We start from the raw sequence: 23,401 nt of genomic DNA, 5'->3' as shown, positions 1-23,401 counted from the left end.
CGAGGCGAGATTTATGCACTCGGAAATAACTACTTTATTACTTTTTAAGTGTTTACCAGATTTTACCTCTTCGGTCACTTTCTGTCACATTACGCATCATATGAAAAAATGAGTACTTCCTCGTTACTTCCCCGTACTTCCCTGGACTTCCAGTACTTCCCCGAACTTCCCCGTACTTCCCTGTACTTATCTGTACTTCCTCATAACTTCCTCCATTCTGTACAATTACTTCCCCTGGTATCGATATATCGATAACCATCGATATTTCGATAATTATCGGCATATCGATAAGTAAAATATATCGATCGGTAAGTACCCGATACTTATCGATAGGTGAAAACAGTTATCGCCCATCCCTAGTTGTGGCGGTCTTCAAAACTGAAAGATCGGATTTCTAGTTTCTAATAATTGCGATGATTGAGATGTATTCGATTTTCATTGACAGCCTCTAAAACGAATAATCGAATATTAAAGTTCCTAATTTAATTTCGTCGTCGCGTCTTGATCAAGTTAAAATTGGCGCGCCGTTAACTGACAGGAGGGGAATTCTATTGAATCGCGTAGTCCCGAACAGCTGATTTTACACAAACACACGTTTTTTCTTCCGATTGAGGAAAAATTGGAAGTAAACACAAAGAAACGGCGAGTGCTTTGGAATTTTTTTTTTTTTTTTTTTTTGTTATAGTAAAACCTTGACATGTTTTCGAGTTTGTATTCTTGGAAACGTCTGTCAGGTGTCGGTAGTCATTTGAGTGGGATAATTAAACGACAGCTGCTGCCGGCGAACGTAGTACAAAAAGCGGGATATAGAAGGAGAAGAGTTCCGTTATATCGTGCCTTCTCCTCCTCTTCCTCCCGCGCCACCATCGCCGAACGAAATTACGGTATCCGCATAGGCAGCGCGTTTGCGGCGTTTCAATCGGTTGCTGTGTCAGTGGGACGACGACGTCTACAACTTGGCGGCGGCGACGGCGTAAACGTGAAAGGTTTTACAGTTAGTTTTAGTGGTTCGTCGAGTGCTAAAAAGACAAAGATCGAAGAAATAATGCCGGAGGTAGTACCGTACCAGCGTCTACCAACGTCGGTGTTGCCTAAACACTATCAGCTCACATTGACACCCGATTTTACGACGTTCACTTTCAAAGGAGAGGTCTCGGTCGAAATTCAGGTAGGCATTTCTAACATATGCTTTTTTTACGCCTTTCACGTTTGCGACAATCACTCCCCCATTTTCGTTAACGACTCACTTCCAACGCGACCAATTCATTGAAAGGGAAGCACAAATTTATCACTTAAACGCTTGTGTGGGACACAAACAAATTATTATATTTTAAGCTCTACAACAAATTTATTATGCCCACAACGCGTTGCATAAGAATCGTACTTTCTCTACGCTCTGCCGGGAAAGTTCAGTTCACGCGGAAACAGCTCGCCCGCTTATCTTTTTTAACAGCGATAAAAGAGCACCAAAATAGTTTGGATTTTTCGTTCAAGGACACAATAAAATATTATTTTACTGCCGATGACAAATTATGGATTTTTTCGCCCGACAGTGGCGTGCCGGATTGGTTTGGCGAGGGATTGTTTTGAATCGATATTGATGCGCGCGCGAGTCTTTCGGCGCATTTGCAAAAGAAAAAAAGTCGATCTGTCCGTCTGTTCGGCGAACTATTTTAGATCTTCATTTTCAAAACTGCCAACAGACACTCGCAGCGAAAAAGCTGTACTGGGAAATCACTTTAGCCCCCCCTCCCTCCCCAAATTATTTGGGCCTAACCCTGCGTACAAAAATGTTAGATATTTACCTATTGAAAAAAACATGAATACTAACTTCCTATTATTTCCATAAATTTTTGTCTACACACAGGTAAATAGAAACAAAACGAAACGACAATAGTTTAACATAATATATATTATTATGCATTATCAATTTTATTTATTAAATGTCTTTTAGGAAAGTTATTCAGTACAACCAGTTGCTAATAAAATTATACATGGTGTCCATTTTTCGAGTGCCACTGTGGGGATCTCACTTATCTTAAGAGATAGAAAGTTGGTTAAATGGGGGCAAAGTTGCCAATTTTCGTGCTGAATAAGAATCTGAAAAGACATTTCAAATATCTTCAATAGTTTTGAAGATATCTCAAAAAAACAAAAATTTCTGATTTTCGTTTTTATTTTTTTTATGATAAACGAATCGTAGTAGACATTTCTAATTAACACATTATTCGGACACCTTTTAATGGAGATTTCAAATATGGCATCCTGTTTTTAATAACTCTCCAGATGACGGAGAAACACGTGGCAACTTCAGTTTTTCTTATGGGCGCCATTTTGAATTTTCACAAATTTGGGATTACGTCTTTTTTTCTCTTTACAACGATATATCACACATGGTGATTCAGTATCACATTTTTCCTAAAAATACAATTTTTAATTTTTTGAGAAGAGTGCTTTGGAAAAACAAAACGTTCTTTTGTTGTGAACATTTAGGTTTATGTTAGTTGTATGCGAAAATGCCTTTTTCAAGTGCAGATCAAAGAGATATGATTCAAATTTACTATACACTTCTCTTCTCATCAAACTGCCCACATGACTGCTGCAACATACTTGCAGCGTTATTCAGAGCGGCAACAATCTAGTTTGAGGTATTTTTCTTTGCTGCATAAAAACTTGGGCGAATATGGTTCTTTTAAAAGATGTAGACAGCAATATGGTGATAGACCCAATGAATATGAGCAGGCAATTTTGCAAGCGGTTGAGATGAAAATCGAATTTCTACTTCTCTGACAACGCTGTAACCAGACAAATGGATCAAATTGTCAAACTTTTGTTGACAACAAAAGAACGTTTTGTTTTTCCAAAGCACTCTTCTCAAAAAATTAAAAATTGTATTTTTAGGAAAAATGTGATACTGAACCAGTATGCGTGATATATCGTTGTAAAGAGAAAAAAAGACGTAATCCCAAAATGTCAAAATTCAATATGGCGCCCATAAGAAAAACTAAAGTTGTCACGTGTTTCTCCGTCATCTTGAACGTAATTAAAAACAGGATGCCATATTTGAAATCTCCATTAAAAAGTGTCCGAATAATGTGCTAATTAGAGATGTTTACTACGACTAGTTTATCATAAAAAAATTAAAAACGAGATTTTCGTTTTTTTGTCATATCTTCAAAAGTATTGAAGATATTTCAAATTTCTTTTCAGATTCTTATTCAGCACGGAAATTTGCAACTTTGCCCCCATTTAACCAACTTTCTATCTCTTAAGATAAGTGAGATCCCCATAGTGGCACTCGAAAAATGGACACCGTGTATACCTACTACTAAGAGTTTTTTTCTCGTTTTTTTTTTAATATAAACAAATTATGCCCTTCGTTTTCTTACTGCCCGGGCAATGGACAATACAAACAATAAATGGAATTGACCGGCCTATTAGTAGTACTTTTTTTATTGTTCTGATTTCTTTTGCAGGTACCCAAATATTTTTGATTATTGCTTAATAAATTAAATTTACATGTTTTTCATAATGATTCGTCTATTATGAGTGCTGTAATTGTTGTGGTCCATCCGATGTTTATGTTTCCTTGTTTTATTTTTTCAGAGTTTAGTTAATTGTAATTTGTATGTGTTGAGTTGGGTAGATTTATTTTTCGTATTTTGTAAAGGAACCATAATTTCCAGAGGGGGCCCAACCTTGCCCTGCTACGGACCTGCTTAAGTCACGTTTGTTGTTAGCTTATTAAATTTTCACTTGGAATCTCGCTTGATTTTAAACATTGAACGCGAAGAGTGTACAACAAATAGTTGAAAGCAGAGATCACAAAGACGCACTTACCTACTAAGTCAGACAGTACGTCAAAAATATTGGGAATTTTATGGGATTCGGATCAAGATTGCCTACAGTAGGTTGCAGATATAAAATATAACTCAAAGGTGACCAAGCGAGTTATCTTATCCGGCTCGAAGGACCATGTTGAACTCAAGCGTTTTTGAGTAATGTTATGTCAGTTTGAAAATTAAAATAAAATACTTAAAAATGCACTGTGAAAATTTGATATTTGGGTACATACATATGTACTTACTTTGAAAATGTAAACAATTCCAATTGCAATACTAATACTAAAAATTGTATTATTAAATGTCCTTTCTGATTCTGCAAAATTCGTATGAAAATACCGTTCGACAGTTTTGTTTTTAGATGAAGAGCGTAATCGCCAAGTTTCATGAAGTTCTAACGATTTTATGGTCGGACGAAAATGTCTCGAATTTTCATAAAACGAATTTTAAATTCGTTATTTTCATGTTGATAGCCCCAAATATCAAATTTTAAAAATTTTGAAAAAAATTTTTTAGCGCCTCTGTTTAGGGTGCAATATCTTGGGGAGGAATTTTGGAAATAATGAATCAAAACTCAACGTTTTTAAAATTAAAAAAAAAATGTTCCAACACAATACGTGAGTAGTACGACAATGAAAAAAATTGTTAGGTTTCCAATTATTTTTGAGTTTTCTGTACGCCCTTTTTTTGCAAAAATTTTCTCAAAATTCTTACCCCAAGATGGCGTATTATTGAAGGAGGTGGGAGGAGGAATTCTGATTTTGACGCAGTTTGGTATTTTTGAACATGAAAATAAAGAATCGGAATTTTTGAAAATTAAACAAAGGGTCGACTGCGGTACTTAGCACGACAACGAAAAAATATTAGATTTTTGGAACGTGTGTTCACCCCCTCCCCCATTTTCAAAATGTTTACTTGGCACCACTAAAGGCATGCGTGCGCCAAATCTGAGACCAATATTGGTTATCGCATGTAAAAGTTATGCACGTCTTACTTTCAAAAACAGCATCTCGGGAAATAATTCATGGGGGGCCTTCCCCTTCAGACAGCGAAATTTGATGGCCGCCTGGCACACCTTCAAGCTCCACCTATTGCAAAAAATTCCAGGACTTTAGGACCATTCCCCTAAAAGTAGTTCATTACGGCAAAAGTGGGTCCGGACAGAGGGACGGACAGACAATAGTAGATTTTTTTAATTTTTAAACAAATGCACCAAAAAGGCGCGATAAATAATTTCAATGTCTTGAAAAGTTCTAGGCTAAGGTAGGTATATTTAGTCAAATCATTTTTTTTACGTTCACTGTACCGTGTGTCCCATTTTGGTTGAGACTACCGTGTATCTCAGCTGTTTTTAAAGATAGAAACTTACGGTTTTCGTGACCCTGTGCCACTTTTTTGTGAAACTTAAAATACCACAAACAATCAATCTAACTCCTTTGGTTTCGGAGATTTCACAAAAAAGTGGCACAAGGTCTCGAAATCCGTAAGTCTCTATCTTTAAAAACAACTGAGCACTTCAGTCTCAACTAAAATAGGACACACGGTACAATGTTGTGGTGGTTTGACTCACTCTGTATGCACAGGGTGGTTCAAATTTCGACTCACTATTGGTGTCTCCGTGAAAGATGCAGTGTCAAATGGGGACAAAGTTGACCCTTTTTGTTTTTTGTGACCAAAAAAACACAATTGACATTTTTGTAAAATCTTTAAAAATAACCGAAAAACGGTCGAAAATCTATGGACCCTTTATTTCGGAGAATCTGAATTATCAGAATTTTCATAACTTTCTTATTTGTTATGGACGCCATATTGGATTTTTACGGAATGATGTAGACAAATTCATTTGACTCCAACGCCATCATAGCCATATTGATTCAACAAGATCTAGTTACCCATAAATATTCTGTTGAAACAAATGCATTTTTATGACGGGATGAAAGTGTAAATAAATTTCGGAAACATCCTGTACATTTGATTTTAAAATTTTTCTTGTAAATTTATGTCAAAGTATGACGTCATTATTGTACGTTTTTTGTCCTCTATCTCATTTCGTAAAAATCCAATAGGGCGCCCATGCGAAGTAAAAAAGAATGGAGCGTTGGTAGGTAACAGATTCAGATTTTCCGAAAAAAAGTACCCATAGAAGGTACTAACGGGAACCGTCTATTTCCGGCCGTTTAAGCTGGGGGAAATAAAAACGAAATTTGACATTTTCAGTTTTTCGGTGATATCTCAGAGATTGTCAAAGATTTTTCAAAAATTTCCACAAAAGGAGGCAGCCCACACTGTTTCTCTCGCCGTTACGGAGATCCCAATGGTGAGGCAGGAATTTATCGCTCCGCATTTTCGTGGGGACTTTTTCAGGGCCAAAACGGTAAGTATAAAGTTCCGTTATTAACGAGCGTCATGATTTTGCACCGTCTGTCTCTCCGTCCGTCTGTGTACATGATAACTCGCGAACGGTTTCGAATTCTATTCTCAGTAATACGTAGACAGTAGTCAAGGGGACTAACTGATTTGGTCAATACTCCTCATCCGGAAGTGACCCTGTCGTATCGGTTCGATTTAGTTATAAAACAATGTTTATAATAATAATAATAAACTGGTTCAAACCAATATAAATAACGAGCAGCAATGTCTACCTATTACCATTGAGTAATTAAATTCACTGGGCGCTATTACTGAAATCAGAATTGGAAAATTCGAAACCGTTCGCGAGTTATCATGCACACAGATGGACGGACGGGCGGATAAAAAGTCCAAAATCATGAACGAGCTAAGTCGCCCGTTAATAACAGACTGTTTTTTTCCGACTTCCGGTATAGCCTTGACCTTAACTTTTTCTTTTTAAATGCGACACCCTGTATATTTTCTGAAGGAACGAATTCATCTGAATCGAATGGGGCCGGAGGGGGGGTCTTCCCAGCGACTTTTCTTAGAGGTAATTTTTGAGATGAAATAAATTTTCCTTGCGAACTTCGCTTGCAAGAATCTTGATGCGGATGAATCAGATTTAGAATAAGCCTTATTTAAAACGTCGACGGTTAATTTGAATTACAGAAACTGTGTAGTGCGGACACTGTTCAAGGTGACGCTTTGTTGCATTTGTATGTCGGAATATAATTTTGATTGACGTATCCATCCTGCTTGTCATTCAGATAGGCTAACGTTTAAAAAAAAATGAATTGAAAATTAGGATCAAGACTGTAGGAGTTCACGTAACACCCTGTATAACATTTTTATAAAATGAAATTGTTTCTATATTTGGTTTTCCTTCCTAAATGACTTGCAAGTACAGTTCGAGTCGTAATTGAAACAATTTTATCTTTCTAGTGACTGATAGCGTAGCGATAAAAAGTGTATGACAGTATGACTCATCAATGCAGCGTTAATCTAATCTTGATTTGTCTAACGATATAAATTGCCGCGCCTATTAATTCTACAAATGGTAAAAAGTAAAATTTGCCCTAAATAGTTATCGTTGATCATCAGATACTAAGAATTCCAAAGTTGCAATGGAATTGTAAACAAATTAACCGCGATATCCAATTAATGCATTGCAAATATGTAAATTATTGTCGTTTCCTACTAGATTATGCATTCGCATCTCGTTAGATTTGCAGAATAGGAAAGAATAGGACATAAAAATTTTCACGACAATCAGTCTCGAGTTCTTCGCCGAAATAAATTGGGTGTATTGTTTCAGATTGTAAAAGAGACGGACAAGATCGTACTTAACGCCCTAGATTTGGCTGTGCAATCGGCAAATTTAAAAGAAGCGCACACTAAGCATGTACCTTCCAAAATATCCGTACTGCCCGAAACGGAAACCGCCGAATTTGCGTTTTCGCAACCGATTCCGCCAGGCGACTACACCTTGAACATTCAATTTACGGGGGAGGTGAACGATAAGATGAAGGGCCTCTACCGGAGCAAGTACGTTAACCAAGAGGGCGAGGACCGTTACGCCGCCGTAACGCAATTCGAATCGACGGACGCTCGCAGATGTTTCCCGTGCTGGGATGAGCCCGCGCTTAAGGCGACATTTGACATATCGCTGATAGTGCCGCCGAAGCTGGAGGCGCTGTCGAATATGCCGGTGAAGACTGTCGGGAACGTCGGCGATTTGGTCCGTTACGATTTCGAGAGGACGCCGATTATGTCCACGTATCTTGTCGCGGCGGTGGTGGGCGAATACGACTACGTGGAGGACCGTTCGGATGACGGCGTCCTGGTGAGGGTGTACACGCCGCGCGGGAAGAAGGAGCAGGGGCTGTTCGCCCTTCAAGTCGCTACCAAAGTGTTACCGTACTACAAAGAATACTTTAATATCGCTTATCCGTTGCCAAAAATTGATTTGATCGCCATTGCCGATTTTAGCGCCGGTGCTATGGAGAATTGGGGTCTCGTAACTTATCGTGAAACGTGCCTTCTAGTCGACCCCGAAAATACGTCGGCCGTACGGAAACAGTGGATCGCTTTAGTCGTAGGTCACGAACTCGCCCATCAGTGGTTCGGGAATTTGGTCACCATGGAGTGGTGGACGCACCTGTGGCTCAATGAGGGATACGCGTCCTTCGTCGAGTTCCTGTGCGTCAACCACCTTTTCCCTCAGTACGACATTTGGACGCAGTTCGTTAACGACATCTACATAAGGGCGCTCGAGTTGGACTGCTTGAAGAACTCGCATCCAATTGAAGTTCCAGTAGGCCACCCCTCGGAAATTGACGAAATCTTCGACGACATCAGGTGAGACTGGCTTCCTCTTTGCTATTTACGATTCGTTGCCGTTTCAGCTACAACAAGGGCGCGTCTGTCATCAGAATGTTGCACCACTACATCGGCGACGAAGACTTCCGTAAAGGCATGAACTTGTACTTAACCAAACACCAGTACAAAAACACCTTCACCGAAGATCTCTGGGAAGCCCTGGAGGAGGCCAGCAAAAAACCAGTGGGCGCGGTGATGTCAACGTGGACCAAACAGATGGGCTTTCCCGTCGTTAAAGTTACCTCGAAACCATCATCCGACGGAAAAGGCGCCGTCCTTTCGTTTACCCAGCAGAAATTTTGCGCCGACGGCAGTCAACCCACCGAAAGCTACATGTGGATGATTCCCATCTCCGTTTCCACATCCGCCAACCCCACAAAAGAAGTCCTTAACACCGTTCTACAAACCAAGCAAATGGAAGTATCCGTAGCCGACGTCGATCCGCAGGGCTGGATTAAGATCAATTCCGGCACGATCGGCTTCTACCGCACCCAGTACCCGCCCGAAATGCTAGAACGCCTAATTCCCGCCATTCACGACAAATCGCTACCGCCGCTCGATCGATTGGGCCTACTCGACGACTTGTTCGCGATGGTACAGGCCGGACAATCGAGCACCGTCGAAGTATTAAAATTACTACAGGCGTACGTTGATGAGACTGATTATACAGTGTGGTCGTCTGTTAGCAATATTTTGACCAAATTAGGTGTACTTTTATCGCACACGGACTGCGAGGAACAATTCAAAAAGGTAAGTTTTGCGCACCTTTCCGAAAATTTGTTTTTTGCAAAATATACAGGGTGTTCCATTATGTCGTTTTGAGCTTAACGCCCCAAGGTTATTTTATTTCAAAGGTTAACTATGTGGGCGGAAGCGGGAGGGACGGAATGTATACGTCATCGAGAATTCAGACATTGACGTTCAACGTTGTTTGTAGTCGCGCGGGTGCTTATTTTTCTTGAGTTATAGTTTATTTGTTTAAAATTTGTTGAATTTTGAAGTGCATAAGGATATTAGGTGTAGATACCTGTTTGGTGCAATATAAAGACATTTTGTTTGTGAATTTTGTGGGTTTTCATTGCCGTGATTGAAAGGTTAGTTCATTTTAGATGAGTGGCGGTAACACTAAAATTCCTCATCCTGGTGTAAATAAAATCTCGGTTTTTACGTTTCCCAAGGACCCTACCGTTCTTAAAAATTGGGTAAGAAAATGTTTCACATCCGGCAGCAAACTAAAACGTGCTGCGCCCTCATTGGTCCAAACGGCCAACCAATGAAAGCGTAGCGTCCCAGGCCGCAAACGTTTAAAAGCAGAGCCACGAACTCTACAAAGTGCAACGCAATTTCTGGTTCGACCGCACTTCAAGAAACAAAAAGCTCTCCACCTGCAGAACCAGGTCGCCTTGCCAGCTCGACCTCCTGCCACACTCCATCAGTCAGAAGACCTGCATCTGGCTCACCCCAAAGACAGAGCTCGCCGTGTGCACCTCGGTTACCATTTTGTACATACTATAAATATACATATTCCATAAAACGCAACAGCATTTTATTTGGCGTCATCCGCTAAAGAATGTTTAGAGTTTTAAATCCCAAAGGCTAGGTATTGGTACATAGGGGTGGTTCCTATTTTGTAGAACGCGGAATTTTATCCATTTCCACCTCTTAAAATTAATTTGATTACATTTTCACAAGTCCTCGTGCAATGTAAAACAGCTTACGCACCACACTCATTTTTTCAATACTTTGATTGCTTTCAAAGGTGAAAGTCGATAAACTTCCAAGATTTCCAATATAAGATCCACCACTATATACATATACCCATATAAATCCAAAAATATACTGCAAACACTAAATGTTTTATACCCCTTTTATTAGCATTGTAACCTATGAGCAATTTTAAATGTGTATTCTGGATGACGTTTTCCCGCCTTCAAAATGCAAACATTCTATTGGTTTAGAGTTACCAGACAACCTTTCTAATAAAACAACCTTATTAACGCCCTTTGTTTAAATCTAAATAAATGCTAATCGCTAAATATTTTCAGTTTGAAAAAAGTTTACTGTGCAAAGTATCGCAGCGATTAGGATGGGAAGCTCTAAAAGGGGAACAGCATTTGGATACTCTTCTGCGCGGATTGGTATTAGGCCGTCTGGCGTGGTTAGACGACGCCAAGACCGTGGAGGAGGCGAAACGTCGCTTTGAAAAACACATAGGAGGCGGACCGCATCTCCCCGCCGATCTCCGAAGCGCCTGCTACAAGGCGATCCTGCGGGCGGGAAGTAAAGATACCTACGACACCATGCTGAAGCTCTACCGCTCGGCGGACCTGCACGAGGAAAAGGACCGCATCAGTAGGGCGCTAGGAGCTACCAAAGACGAAGCTTTACTTGCCAAAGTTCTCGATTTTGCCATGTCGGTAAGCGTTTTCCAGCAAATTCTTCGGACAAACTTAATTGTGTGTCTTTGTAGCAGGAGGTGCGTTCGCAAGATACTGTGTTTGTAATAATGTCGGTCGCGATGACCAGACCGGGAAGAATACTGGCGTGGGACTTCCTCAAGAAACAATGGCAGGAGCTCATCGACCGCTACCAAGGGGGTTTCCTACTGACGCGCCTCGTCAAATTTACAACTGAAAACTTTGCAAGCGAAGAGATGGCCGTCGAAGTGGAAAACTTCTTCAACAACAACAAAGCACCTGGCGCCGAAAGAACAGTGCAGCAAGGTGTGGAAACTATAAGACTTAACGCAGCTTGGCTTGCCAGAGATGCCGACTCTATTCGAAAGTATCTCGAATCATATAATAAATAATAATAATAGGATTGTTTACTTAATTTTTTTGTTGTATAAGTGTACCTCAGTAACTTATGCCAGTGATTGTACCTTTGATTTTTTATGTATTATAATTTTCTTGTTGCAGGATCATGTTAAAGTAATTTATTGATTGATTAATAATTTAATTGGTAATAAATGTTTTGTAGTACGGGATGTCAATGGAAATAGCTTTTAAGAAATCTTTTTTCATCATTTTTGTTGATCGACTATGTATATTTAATTCTCAGTGGAATTGATCTGAAATGTTAGTAAAAAAATTGAACAAAAATTAATATTCATTTCCCTTGCTGGAAGTATACCACGTGTCCACTGAACCCAACTTTTTGGAATGTCAAACTCAAAAAAAGACAGTGTTCAAGTGTCAGAGGTTTTGATAGGGAAAAAATCTTTAATCATATTCAAACTGGAAATAATACGCATTAAAAAAATCCTTCAATTCTGACCGGAACATTTCTTTAGACAAATGGAAAGTTGAATTTTTATCATTTTTTGGGATTATACGAGTCGAGCGATAAGAATAGTTCAGTACTTTTTTGTTCCTTGGTAAATTGTCTACAAAAAGTCATCCCACACTTTTTTCCCTCAGAATGTTAGTTTCTGAGATATTGTTCCTGAAATATGCCAACCCACCTATCAAATTTTGTCTCGAAACGGGTCTCTTCAGTACTATTAAAACCGAGGGGAATACACAGGGTGTTTCGAAATTCGCGCACACGGACTGTGGTATGGTGTTATACAACGAAAACTGAATAAAAAGTTCCTCTACCAATTTTTGATCAGACCTGCATTTTTTTCGATGTGCTAGCTTGTTTGCTAGCAGACGACGGACATTTTGAACAACTGTTACGTCATAATTATAGTTTCTTTTTACTTTCTTTTGTTTTTAAAAATGTGTTCTTAAGTTTAACCAGTGGCGCAGCATAGATTTTTAAAACCGCGGTAGCTCGAAAAATAGCGGTCTAATGGAAAACTGGTATAGGAACTTTTTGTTCAGTTTTTGTCGTATAACACCATCCCATTGTCCGTGTGCGCGAATTTCGAAACACCCTGGTATTGGGAAGCGCAGGTATACGATAGTTCACAACTTGCACAAAATTTCAAAATTTGTTTTCTTATTGATCTGCTTTCGTGTCTCTGACTAGTCTATTCTCGTCTTTAGGTAGCGCTTCGCCTGGTGAACGTAAGTATTGCTAGGGTAGGAACAACTCAAATATTTTTTTTTAACTTTAATTCATATTTTAGCATGGGTATCGCATAAGAATAGGTTTTTATATGTATGTCTCTCCTACAGTAGATATCTTATGTCCCACTAAACCGTGGCTTAAGTTATGGTTCAGACCAACTACACCACAATATCGATTAAAAAAAGTTCAGACATACCCTGTTGTTTGTGGTACCTGGAAAGAACTTGAAATATCCTGGGTCAGGGGCGTCGGCATGTAGAGGCAGAGGACGAGGACGACGGCTGTCCTTACCTACAAAAATAAGACAGATATAGTAATTGAAATCAATACAGTTTTTTTTCTGAAGCAGTTTAAATTTTAGATTACACTGTTCATTTTTACAATGGCCCGTAACCTATGCAATTCCACCTGGCCAGTAAGTACCCAGTCCGCCCCTGTGTATAACCTTCCTTTTTTACCAAAAATCGACTACACCAAAATTTCTCGAGAAAACACTTTTTCTTATTAATTTGGGTGCGTAGAATCCAAATCCATTCGTACTTTTTCGATCAGACTTCTCAATCAAAAGTTATAGACTAGAAACCAATTTCGAAAAAAAATTCAAAGGGCTGTAACTTTTGAACTAGTAGCCCAATGTTGGAACTGTTTGAAATTATGGATTCTACAGGCCACATTCTATAAGAAAATTTTTTTTCCGGGTCGATCTGAGACAATTTTTTTTTCGGGCTCAAAAAAAGGCAGTGTATAACCTTCCTTTTTTACCAAAAATCGACTACACCAAAATTTCCCGGGAAAACACTTTTTCTTATTAATTTTGGTGCGTAGAATCCAAAACAATTCGTACTTTTTCGATCAGACTTCTCAATCAAAGGTTATAGACTAGAAACCAATTTCGAAAAAAAATTCAAAGGGCTGTAACTTTTGAACTAGTAGCCCAATCTTGGAACTGTTTGAAATTATGGATTCTAAAGGCCACATTCTATAAGAAAATTTTTTTTCCGGGTCGATCTGAGACAATTTTTTTTCGGGGCTCAAAAAAAGGCAGTGTATAACCAGGGGCGCACTGGCCCGTGGGGGGGGGCGGGTTGCGATTGCCACCTGGCCTGTAGATCATAATGGCCCGTTGGAAATTTATAAGTATGTGCTGTATTTAGTTTCTTGCGCTATTAATAAATTATTAACACGTTTCTCTAATTGGGGTTGATGTTAGGTTGTTACAAAATTCTGTTTTAATTGAAGTGTTTTACAATGAATTTATCATTTTTTGTCGTAGCATGAAAGTGCTGAAATACAATGATAGGCGACGTACCTGTATGTTTTGTTACTTTTAATTATCAGCTGCAATTAAAAAAAAACTGTATGGTTATTGATTTTCGAGAAAGGAGTACTTAAAAATGTTTTTGTGGTGCACCTCAGAGCTAACCCCCCCCGCCACCTTCACTACTACACTAATACTTTAATGGCCCGTAACCTATGCAATTCCACCTGGCCCGTAAGTACCCAGTCCGCCCCTGGATACAGGGATCTTTTACCCATCGAGTTAGTTTCCATTTCTCGTCGTGTATAATACAAAACTTTATTTTATAGCAGAAGTCATAGAAACCATTAGAAAACGTCTGAAAATTGTGTACCTAGGTATATATTTAATTTAGACGACCAAAATAGCAAATCCAGCAAATCCCGTCGTTTCCATGGAAACAATATTGTATTCTGTTCTGAACATTATTTTATATCGTACTCCACGGCTCATTTCCAATAAGAATGACAAATGTGATTGGAACGCAACGATGCCTACTAAGTGACTGGAACCAAAGATCAATGAGCGTTGCTGGAACTTAGTTCAGTTGTGCAGTCTCCCCACAGTTTCCATTTTGATTTCTTAAATTTCCAACCATATTTTCAAGAGGGTCTTGGTTTAAAAATCGAGTACAAAGAACTTTTCTATTCATCCCATCATCCCAGAATAAACCCTAAACCGGATCTAAAAAAGCAGCAGATCACCTTGGTGTGACTTTACGGGGTCATTGGCCCTATTGCACCGCATACGATTTTTTTTCCGCAAGGAAGGTATCAATAACGTTTTAAGCAATCTCTTCGATATTCGAAGGAGCCTCAGAATCAATAAATCGCTCACATTGATAATTAATAGGTAGGTAAGTACTTTTATTACCACCCCCACGTTGGTGGGTAAGAGAGGTAATTATTGCATTAGGGGTAAAAAACGATCCCCACCTTGTTGAGAGAAATGCACATTGTAAAAAGCACCAGGAATCCGTATCAAACAAAACCTCCCCCAAAATCGGTCCAACTCTACTCTCATTTCCGGCTGAACCAATTGGAACCAAGTTTGGAAACGGATCATGGTCATTGAACCATTCTCGAACCTTAGGTCACTATAAATGTCTCTGTTACTCTGCTAGCCGGAAATAAACGTGCTGTTCTCCCCTTGACAAAACAAGTCCGCATCTCTTTTCATGTATGGAGTGAATCTTTGAAACCTGTGATCCCCCTTTCCCTGCGTGCCTGAGCGAGATTGTTCCAGTAGACTTGGAGAACTCTGCTGGTGTGGCTCACTCGTTCAATGATAGGTACTTATTAATACACAACTATTTATAACATTCCTTATGCGTAGAATTGATTATAGTTAACCCCCCTTAAACATCTTTTTAAATATTGATTCCAACAAAAAAGTGTAGGTATACAGGGTGTTTTTTCTAAGATGGGCCATACGGCAATGTAAAGGCGTTGAGTTATTTAAAATGGGCCATAGGGAAATTTACCTACATTTGCATCAATTGTTTCAGTCAGAGCTTCCTTGCGAATCATCTACCACAGTACTGTATAAATTGTTTCTAAATCAACAAATTTATTCAAATCAGTTACTATGTGATCAATAATGAGTTGCTGTCGAGTCACCTTTGGAATTTTTGTTTACATGGAAAATCGTACTTAACTTGAACTTCCAAAGGCGACTCGACAGCAACTCATTATTGATCGCCCGTTATAAACGTATAAGATTACAAACGGTGCTCGAATTGTTTTCCACCGGCAACCTAAACAATACCCGATACTGATACCACTCAGCTACCTGTGCCCACTAACATCTCAAATCGTGTCTATTCGGACGACTGCGAACAGACTCGTTTAGGTACCCTGAAACTCATAACCTAGGCGATACCTTGACCGTATTTTATTCACAATTAGCAGTCCATATACTGTAATGGTCTCTAAGGAAAAGGATTACAATGACTATTATGTGGACAGCAATAATTTTGAATTTTAATTGAAGTAAACGTTTAGATAAATCAAAATGCGAATAAAATCTACTTGGACCGTCGTAGATAAAATTTTGAATGATACACGTTCGGTATGAACGTTATTAATGAAACTTGTAGAATGTTATCATATCCCCCTCAAAACAAAAATCTCAACAAAAAATTAACCGGTTCGAGTGTTTCTAGCAAAACTGTCACGTCAAGTGGGTAAAATTGGTATTGACGGTTTTCAGTGGGTCACCCTGTATCTATAGTGCTGAGCTTTCGAGTTTCACACACAGACGGACGAACAGAAAGTTCAAATGACCACAATTTAATCAATTGGTCCATGGACTATCGTCATTGAAAACATAACTGGTAAATTCGAAATCGTTCACGTGAGTTACATGTACAGACGGACGGCGGACAGACCGAAAGTCCAAAATCGGTAACCAGGCCGGATCGCTCGTAATAATTGGAAAAAGGGGGCTGGAATTTGGAAAGACTCGTTCATATAGAAGCTAGCAGAAAGAACAACAGCAAGGGGAATACCGAACATTTCACCTATTTAGGAGTTACATAATTTTGGCCTCCTCATTAATCAATGCTCTAAATTAAAACATAAATATTTACAGGGCTGGATTTACCACTAGGCCCACACAAAGCCCGGGCCTATAGGAGAGCATCATTTCTAAGGGATACCTAGCTCATACCTGGTAAAAAAAATTTTTAAAAAACCTTTTGTGCAGATGCCAACTACAGATGGTTGCGCGTTTTGAATGTACAGCTTGTCCCATTTTTACAGTGTAAATAAATAAGTGATTTTTTAAGAACACTGTATATTTTTAGTTCATTAGATATCATTTGTTAATCTCTAATTGCAACCCACCGTCTTTTTTGAAGTTACGAAATAAAATTTGACCATATAATGACAATCCGAGTAAAAGGCGACACTTTGATAATGAGAAATGAGATTTAGTGATACAGGGTATTCACAATAAAAACATTTCTGAATTCTAAAGTGCTGTAACTTTTTTTGTAAAAAAAGAACTATTACTATTTAATTTAGCTATTCGATAGTCTATACTGTCTAACATATGAACTAGGATTTAATTACCAAACCTGGAGTTAGTCATGTTTTTACCCATGGTTTGTAAAAATATCATTCAACCACAGAATATTATGTTACTATAGCATTGGGAATATTGATATACACTGTGCCCAAGATAAGGCTGTCTTATCATGGGGATCACCACAGCCATAGAAGATATACAATGATCAAATTAGCCTAGGGAAAAGTTGCGCAATTAAATTAATTAATAATTAACTTTTAAAGGCTTTTATTTGAAACTGCATTAAAATCTGCTAGTTATAGATGGCATAAATGAGTACAAAAAAATGATTACATTAATAAATAAACTAAAAATGAACAAACTATTTATTTCATTTACTGTAAATCGCAAAACTAAGTATACATCATCTCGGCCATCGAGCTCATTTTTTTTGGTATATGCACGAAAGTTTCAAAATAACTGGCAAGTTCGTCAATTGTAACATCGCACGAAGGCGTAACGGTCATACGCGCCTGATGTGAACACGTCGTACTAACACTACTTTCAGATTTCTGAGGGGACCGACTTTGGTCGGGTCGAGCTTCCTGGAAACTTTTTAACGAGTAATTTTGTACGCCATCGTTTACGTTCGCGAGGTTTAGCTGCTGGCACGCATCGACAATGGCACGGAAATCTTTACCGGTACTTTTACTGGATTGTCCGAACACTTTTTTGTCGTCAATGTTTGTGGCGGGTTTACTATGATAGCACTTTGTAATCAGTTTTAACACAGGCTCGCGGATGATTTTCTTATGGCTCCTCTTGAAAGACACATCCTGTTTCAGTAATAAGGGGGATTTCTTACTGCAGTTGCAGCTCGGGCCGAACAGAGATATGCTGGACAGAGATTTCGAACGGCGTCTCCTAAGGAAGGGATTTGTGTCAGGTTGCACCATCGTCTTCTTCTTTTCGGCTTCAATTTGTAACTTTTCCAAAGTTACACTCAGGTTTAGATCTTCTTGGGACATTGTATGACACTAAAATTGAACATTGAAACTGGGTCAAATTCGATAAAGCGCCGTGGACTTACGTCGATTTTTTGGGCAATACTGCATTCTACTCTGCACAAAAATACTAAAGAAGCACGTTCCTCTCTATTTTCAACAATAATATTACAACTGCGTACAATTTTATCTAAAAATAAACAACAATAATGGCGGCACCTGTCATGTCATTACAGTTCGATGCGAAGTTAGCGGCGAAATGAATCACCAATCGCGAATTGCTATACCGGGTAGGTCACAAACCTCTATACAGGGAGGAAGTTTTGATGAGTAAGTCAATACCAGGATTTTTCCCTAAAACCCGTTTGACTATCCGTATGGAAGCCTTTTAACAACCGAGGATTAAAATACTGAAACAGCATAGGTAGAGAGTGGCCCTATTGTGTCAAGTGGAACCACCTTTTTCTGATAAATCTTTTATGTTGGCGTTTCGTATTCAGGGCTTAGACCGTAATATAATTTGCAATACATACAGGGTAAGTATAAAGTTTCGATGCATTAGTATTTTTTATTGTATAACCATTGAATAAAGTTCTTTGTTCAGGTAAAGCGATTTGTTACTTTTGAATAAGTTAAGGCATAAGGCATTTTGTTTGGAATTGCTCCAATGTAATTGGCTGTTTTGATCTGCTGTGGAGCATGGTTTTTTTTTAACATTAAAGTTAAATTCGTAACAGCTCCCAAGTTACGCAAGTATGTTCCTTCTGTAAATGGCCCCTTTGGGGTTTTTCTTCAGCATACGACCGAAGATTTTGGCAAAAATGTATATGTAAGTTCACTGACCTTGCGCAATCCTGTCCAGGCGTTCAAAAGATTTTCGAAAAAGTTCTGCCCGATGTGTGTGTACTGTGTATTGTACATTTTTTAATCCTCTCATGTTCGTATTGCACTCCTGAGCACTTAATTTGAATTAATTAATTAATCTATTTTGAAAATTTGAAAACTACGACGCTACAATCACGACACGTACGCCACAACTAACAAATTTAAAAGGACTGCGCACTTATCACAGCTCGACCCGTTCTGAATTTCCGTGATTCATTTTTAAATAACAGGCTCTGTACACGTCATTTCTCTAATATACGGTACGGTGTAAATGAAGGTAATTATTTTTCTACTCAGGGACTGCAGGGAAAAAACTAAGACCTGTCGATTTTATATTATGAAATTACATCTTAATATGTAAACATTTCATCCCTTAGATTGAGGGTGGCTTGTGATACGTCATTTGAAAGGTCTTTTAGTTGTCCATTCCACTATATCAATCACTTTCACAAAGTGACGTATGTAAACTATTAAAAAAATCGACCAACAGAAATATCTAAGCATTTTTGATTTAAAATCCTTAATTTTCTCTACCCCCCGTTCACCCAAACATTTTGAGAATTTTCCAGAATCACTTTTTTCTCTACCCGCGTTCCTACATTCCGGCACATGGAGGCGAATTTAATACGATATGACATTTGGTCTAATATGTAGGAGGGGAAATGTAAAATGGTTAACACAATACAGGGCAACAGCAAGAATAAATCTCCTATTATCGAAATTATTTGGGGAATGTTTGCGTAATGGTAAACCGGGGACAAATTTTTCGAAACGCATTCTCTATTTAACGATTATTTGGCGTGAAGAAGGATTTCCATTTTTAAAAATAAATGGAACGTTGATAGGAAATCCGAGTATACCCTGTGCACATTTTTTGAGCATTTGTTACTTACCGACTTATATTCATACACATATTCACTGTGTCCAAGATAAGGATGTCCACCATGGGGATCTCAACCCCATGTCCGCGGACCACAAGAAGATACGCCAGAAAAACCGAAATTTGCTGATTTCGTCTTTAAATTTTTCTGGTGATATTTGATCAGATGCCAAAAACACTTTCTCATTGGCACTTTTTGAACTCTACAAATTACCGTTAAAGGAATTTCAAAACAACGTTTCGTTTCGAAGAAATCATCAACTTTATTTTTTTATGTTAAAGGTAATTAAAAATATAATACGTATAGGGATAGCTATGAAGAATTATAAAATTTATCATATACATATTGTTGCAGGTGTATAGCTAGTTTTACTATACAGGGTTACCAGACATTCGCCGCAGCATACGAAAACGCCGTTAGCTGCGTGCAAATATGAATTACAATACGGCGTACACTTATATAGTAATGCAGGTTTCGACGCAGCATGGGACAACGAGTTGCCGATGGTACTAGGATTCGTCACTGCTTGTCATTACTCATCGGATAATTCCTGTCACAATTTTGACGCTCAACATGCATGAACCCTCTCGATTTCTTCTACTGGGGTCACCTGGATTCCATTTATGCACGTGGACCGTTTCCGAACACTGCTGCTTTGGAAGATGCCATCCGTGAATGTTCTGCGGGTATCACTCATACCCAACTCATGTCTGTGACTGCAGAATTTGAAAACCGATTGCATTACACGATTCCTACTGGCGGGGACTTATTTGAACACTTAGATACTATAACGGCAGATGCGACGCAATTTCTTTTCTTAGACTGCTCTGTTCTTTTTTTTGTGTTACCGAAGGCTGTTTCTTCTTTAATGTAACCGAAGGATGTATTTTTTTCTTTCGTTATGTTTCCTTGTGCTCATCCTGCATGATCACTTCCCTTTTCCATGGAATTTCTAACGTGTCGGCCGATGCTGCGTCGAAACCTGCATTACTATATAAGTGTACTCCTTATTGTAATTCATATTTGCACGCAGCTAACGGCATTTTCGTATGCTGCGACGAATGTCGGGTAACCCTGTATATTGTTTAACTAATACAAAAAAACTGTATGTAACGGCAACCATCTCATATGCATGCTTTTGTAATACGGGAGTAGTTGAATTAACAACTCCGCATTGTATTAATAAGTAACTTAGATTATTGCAACTAATATAGGTACACACCCTGCCAAAAATCGACTGCACCAAAATTTCTCGGGAAAACATTTTTTCTTATTAATTTTGGCGCGTAGAATCCAAAACAATTCGTACTTTTTCGATCAGACTTCTCAATCAAAAGTTATATACTAGAAACCAATTTCGAAAGAAAATTCAAAGGGCTGTAACTTTTGAACTAGTAGCCCAATCTTGGAACTGTTTGAAATTATGGATTCTACAGGCCACATTCTTTCATTCATGGAGCTTGCTAAAAGAGAACATTTTTCACAAATTCGGAAAACATTTTATCCATTAAAATCTGGAAGTATGGCAAACCATTAATTAGGGAGCACATGATAAAGAAAATCTTTTCAAAGAGACAGCCTTGAGAGTAAGGATAAATTTAGAATGCAAGCCTTAGGGGCGTGGTGCTTACCATTAAATAATTGGATAATCAGTGTGGTTTGAAGCTTTAAGAGTGGTAGAACCAACATAGGAAAAAAGTAAATGAAGGAGAAGATAGGTTGGATATCTGACAATGGGAAGCAATTACAAGTGGAATTTTGTTGTGACGTTGTATGCCACAATTGCTACAATGCTCGTCTGGAATACGCACCGACTGCTCAGTGTTGTTGACGTCGCCACGTGGCCGTCGACAGCAGAGACTAAGTCTCTGGTCAACAGTGCATCTTCCACAGACGAGCTGCGCCAATAAAGTCATTTTTACATTTTTTACTATGCAATTATACGCATCACAGCTGGACACAAACGCCACACTGAAATCCACCCTTAAGATGACGTTTGGATAGGTGAAACTTGGTGGGAAAATAAAAGCGTTTATACAAAGACATTTATTCAGTATATTTTCGATATTTCGTATAATCATCTTAATATAAACAACTATAATTATATACAATGCAACATGGTACAATGATTACTTACATACACCATGATTTTAAAAAATGGAGTAATAAAATTCAATAAGACATTTTATTATCTCTCTCTCTTTCTCTCTGTACCGATGCAAAATAACAAATGAATTCTATCACAAAGGAGAATTGTTTAATGCATTGGGGGTGATAATCAATGCAATTTAACCAAATTTTACTAAACGTAAAATCATAATTTGCTTACATAAGGTGCTACATAGCTGAGCGTGTTAACAGATATCAACTAGACTTTAATGCGACGGTAAAAATTTTTACGGTCACATTAACTGGACGTTCTCAAAGGAGGGGTGCATTGCCATGTGCCTTTAGTGCCACGTACCAATACTACTACTGATTATACAGACTAATCAACATGGTGTTTTTCTTTTCATTACTAAAAATGTAAAACGCGCTAATTATTTAGGCCTAAGTTTTGTTCCTACAATGTCAAATTGTAAAATTGCAAAAGGGGGAGAAATTAATGACTATGTAGCTAAGCTTCTTGCCGTTTGGCACCAGATATATATAAACCTAAACGCTGCAGACTAATTTGGCTATTTGTTATACACCCATTTTTGATTGTGCCTCGCCTTTCGCACAATTCTCGTGAAATTATAAAAATGCAGCCGTCTGTGATTCATTGTTGCTCAATTCGTGCGCGGTAACCACATTTATTTACTTAAAAATTGACTCGCGTGCGAAAATCAAAAAAGGATGTCACTTTATCATCGACCCACACTTCGTTAATTAAAATGGCCGAATCTGCACCCTAACACTCATACCGATCACAAGTTGTATGTTATCGTATTAATTGTGTGCTAGGTATTTGGAAATCACTTTTGTTTTATCAAAAAATTATCTCTGGGAGAAAAAAATTGCTGCTTTTAATATAGAAAATTCACGTCAGATTTTCATAGGTCTTAATTGACAATATCATCCCTCAGTTCACATTGACTAGATGTTAAAAAAATTTATTTCAGTGAGTTTCCCCGCCTTGGTTTTTCCATATACTTAGCACATCAACAGAGAAAAATAGTTTTGTATGTGAAAGCAATGAAAATTCATGTGCCGTCAAGGCAATAATGGTGACTCCGGCCTGCAAATCAGTCTTACTACACAGTAGTATCACAGTCTACAAACGGGAGTCATTTATAATAATTGAGCACCATGGAAGGAATGGATGTATTAGTGAATACCGTCACACTGTCGTTCACCTACTTACCATTGAAAAAGAAAAATGTTCGTTGAAGTGAATAACTTTTATTTCTCGCTATATTAAACTAAAATTATTTATTATAAATAATAAAACAGAGCAGTCCTTACAATTAAAACCAAAACAAACAAAAATCTAACGGAATGAAGTGAGCCACAGTGTGAAAATTAAGGAAGGCAGCGCGCGAAAGCAGACCTGCAGATCGTCATTGCTCGAAACTTTCTTGAAAAGATGTGAACGAGTCTCATTTAATTGCGGTGTAGTGTTCGGGGTATAAGTGTACGCCTTCCACGCTAAAAATGGAAACATCTGCAAGCAAAGTACTTTTTATCACTGCCCGGAGAGAAACTCGACCTTAT

At 38.4% G+C, this 23,401-nt stretch overlaps 4 protein-coding genes across 10 annotated transcripts in view; 1 reads left to right on the top strand and 3 right to left on the bottom strand.

The window, feature by feature from the left end:
• LOC116173201 overlaps nucleotides 1-18,980 on the bottom strand; it is a 28,215-nt gene extending 9,235 nt beyond the window's left edge. Inside the window, exons 1-2 of one of the 2 annotated variants that reach the window (XM_031490534.1) lie at nucleotides 18,783-18,980; nucleotides 12,826-12,920 (exon numbers count right to left, since the gene is read on the bottom strand). In XM_031490534.1, the coding sequence (XP_031346394.1) occupies nucleotides 12,826-12,920; nucleotides 18,783-18,876 (189 nt within the window). In that variant the 5' untranslated portion in view covers nucleotides 18,877-18,980. The remainder of the gene's footprint in view (nucleotides 1-12,825; nucleotides 12,921-18,782) is intronic. The other variant, XM_031490535.1, reaches the window with a different exon arrangement.
• Nucleotides 683-11,604, top strand: LOC116173199 (puromycin-sensitive aminopeptidase). The gene is made up of 5 exons (XM_031490532.1): nucleotides 683-1,168; nucleotides 7,549-8,591; nucleotides 8,639-9,362; nucleotides 10,658-11,029; nucleotides 11,083-11,604. Exons 1-5 carry the CDS (start codon nucleotides 698-700, stop codon nucleotides 11,419-11,421), a joined length of 2,949 nt encoding a protein of 982 aa, XP_031346392.1. The 5' UTR covers nucleotides 683-697; the 3' UTR covers nucleotides 11,422-11,604.
• On the bottom strand, nucleotides 17,207-18,186 carry LOC116173200 (oxidative stress-responsive serine-rich protein 1). The gene is made up of 2 exons (XM_031490533.1): nucleotides 18,026-18,186; nucleotides 17,207-17,972 (listed from the first exon to the last, which is right to left on the bottom strand). Exon 2 carries the CDS (start codon nucleotides 17,961-17,963, stop codon nucleotides 17,349-17,351), a length of 615 nt encoding a protein of 204 aa, XP_031346393.1. The 5' UTR covers nucleotides 17,964-17,972; nucleotides 18,026-18,186; the 3' UTR covers nucleotides 17,207-17,348.
• A 4,037-nt stretch (nucleotides 18,981-23,017) lies between the features above and the next one.
• The window catches only part of LOC116173216 (cyclin-dependent kinase 14), an 84,763-nt gene continuing 84,379 nt past the window's right edge, over nucleotides 23,018-23,401 (bottom strand). For all 6 annotated transcript variants that reach the window (XM_031490557.1, XM_031490560.1, XM_031490554.1 and 3 more), the window contains one exon: nucleotides 23,018-23,351. In XM_031490557.1, coding sequence (XP_031346417.1) covers nucleotides 23,287-23,351 — 65 coding nt within the window. In that variant the 3' untranslated portion in view covers nucleotides 23,018-23,286. The remainder of the gene's footprint in view (nucleotides 23,352-23,401) is intronic.

Source organism: Photinus pyralis, unplaced genomic scaffold (assembly GCF_008802855.1).
Source record: "Photinus pyralis isolate 1611_PpyrPB1 unplaced genomic scaffold, Ppyr1.3 Ppyr1.4_LG6, whole genome shotgun sequence".
NCBI lineage: Eukaryota > Metazoa > Arthropoda > Insecta > Coleoptera > Lampyridae > Photinus > Photinus pyralis.
This window is presented reverse-complemented; position numbering and strand designations above follow the sequence as displayed.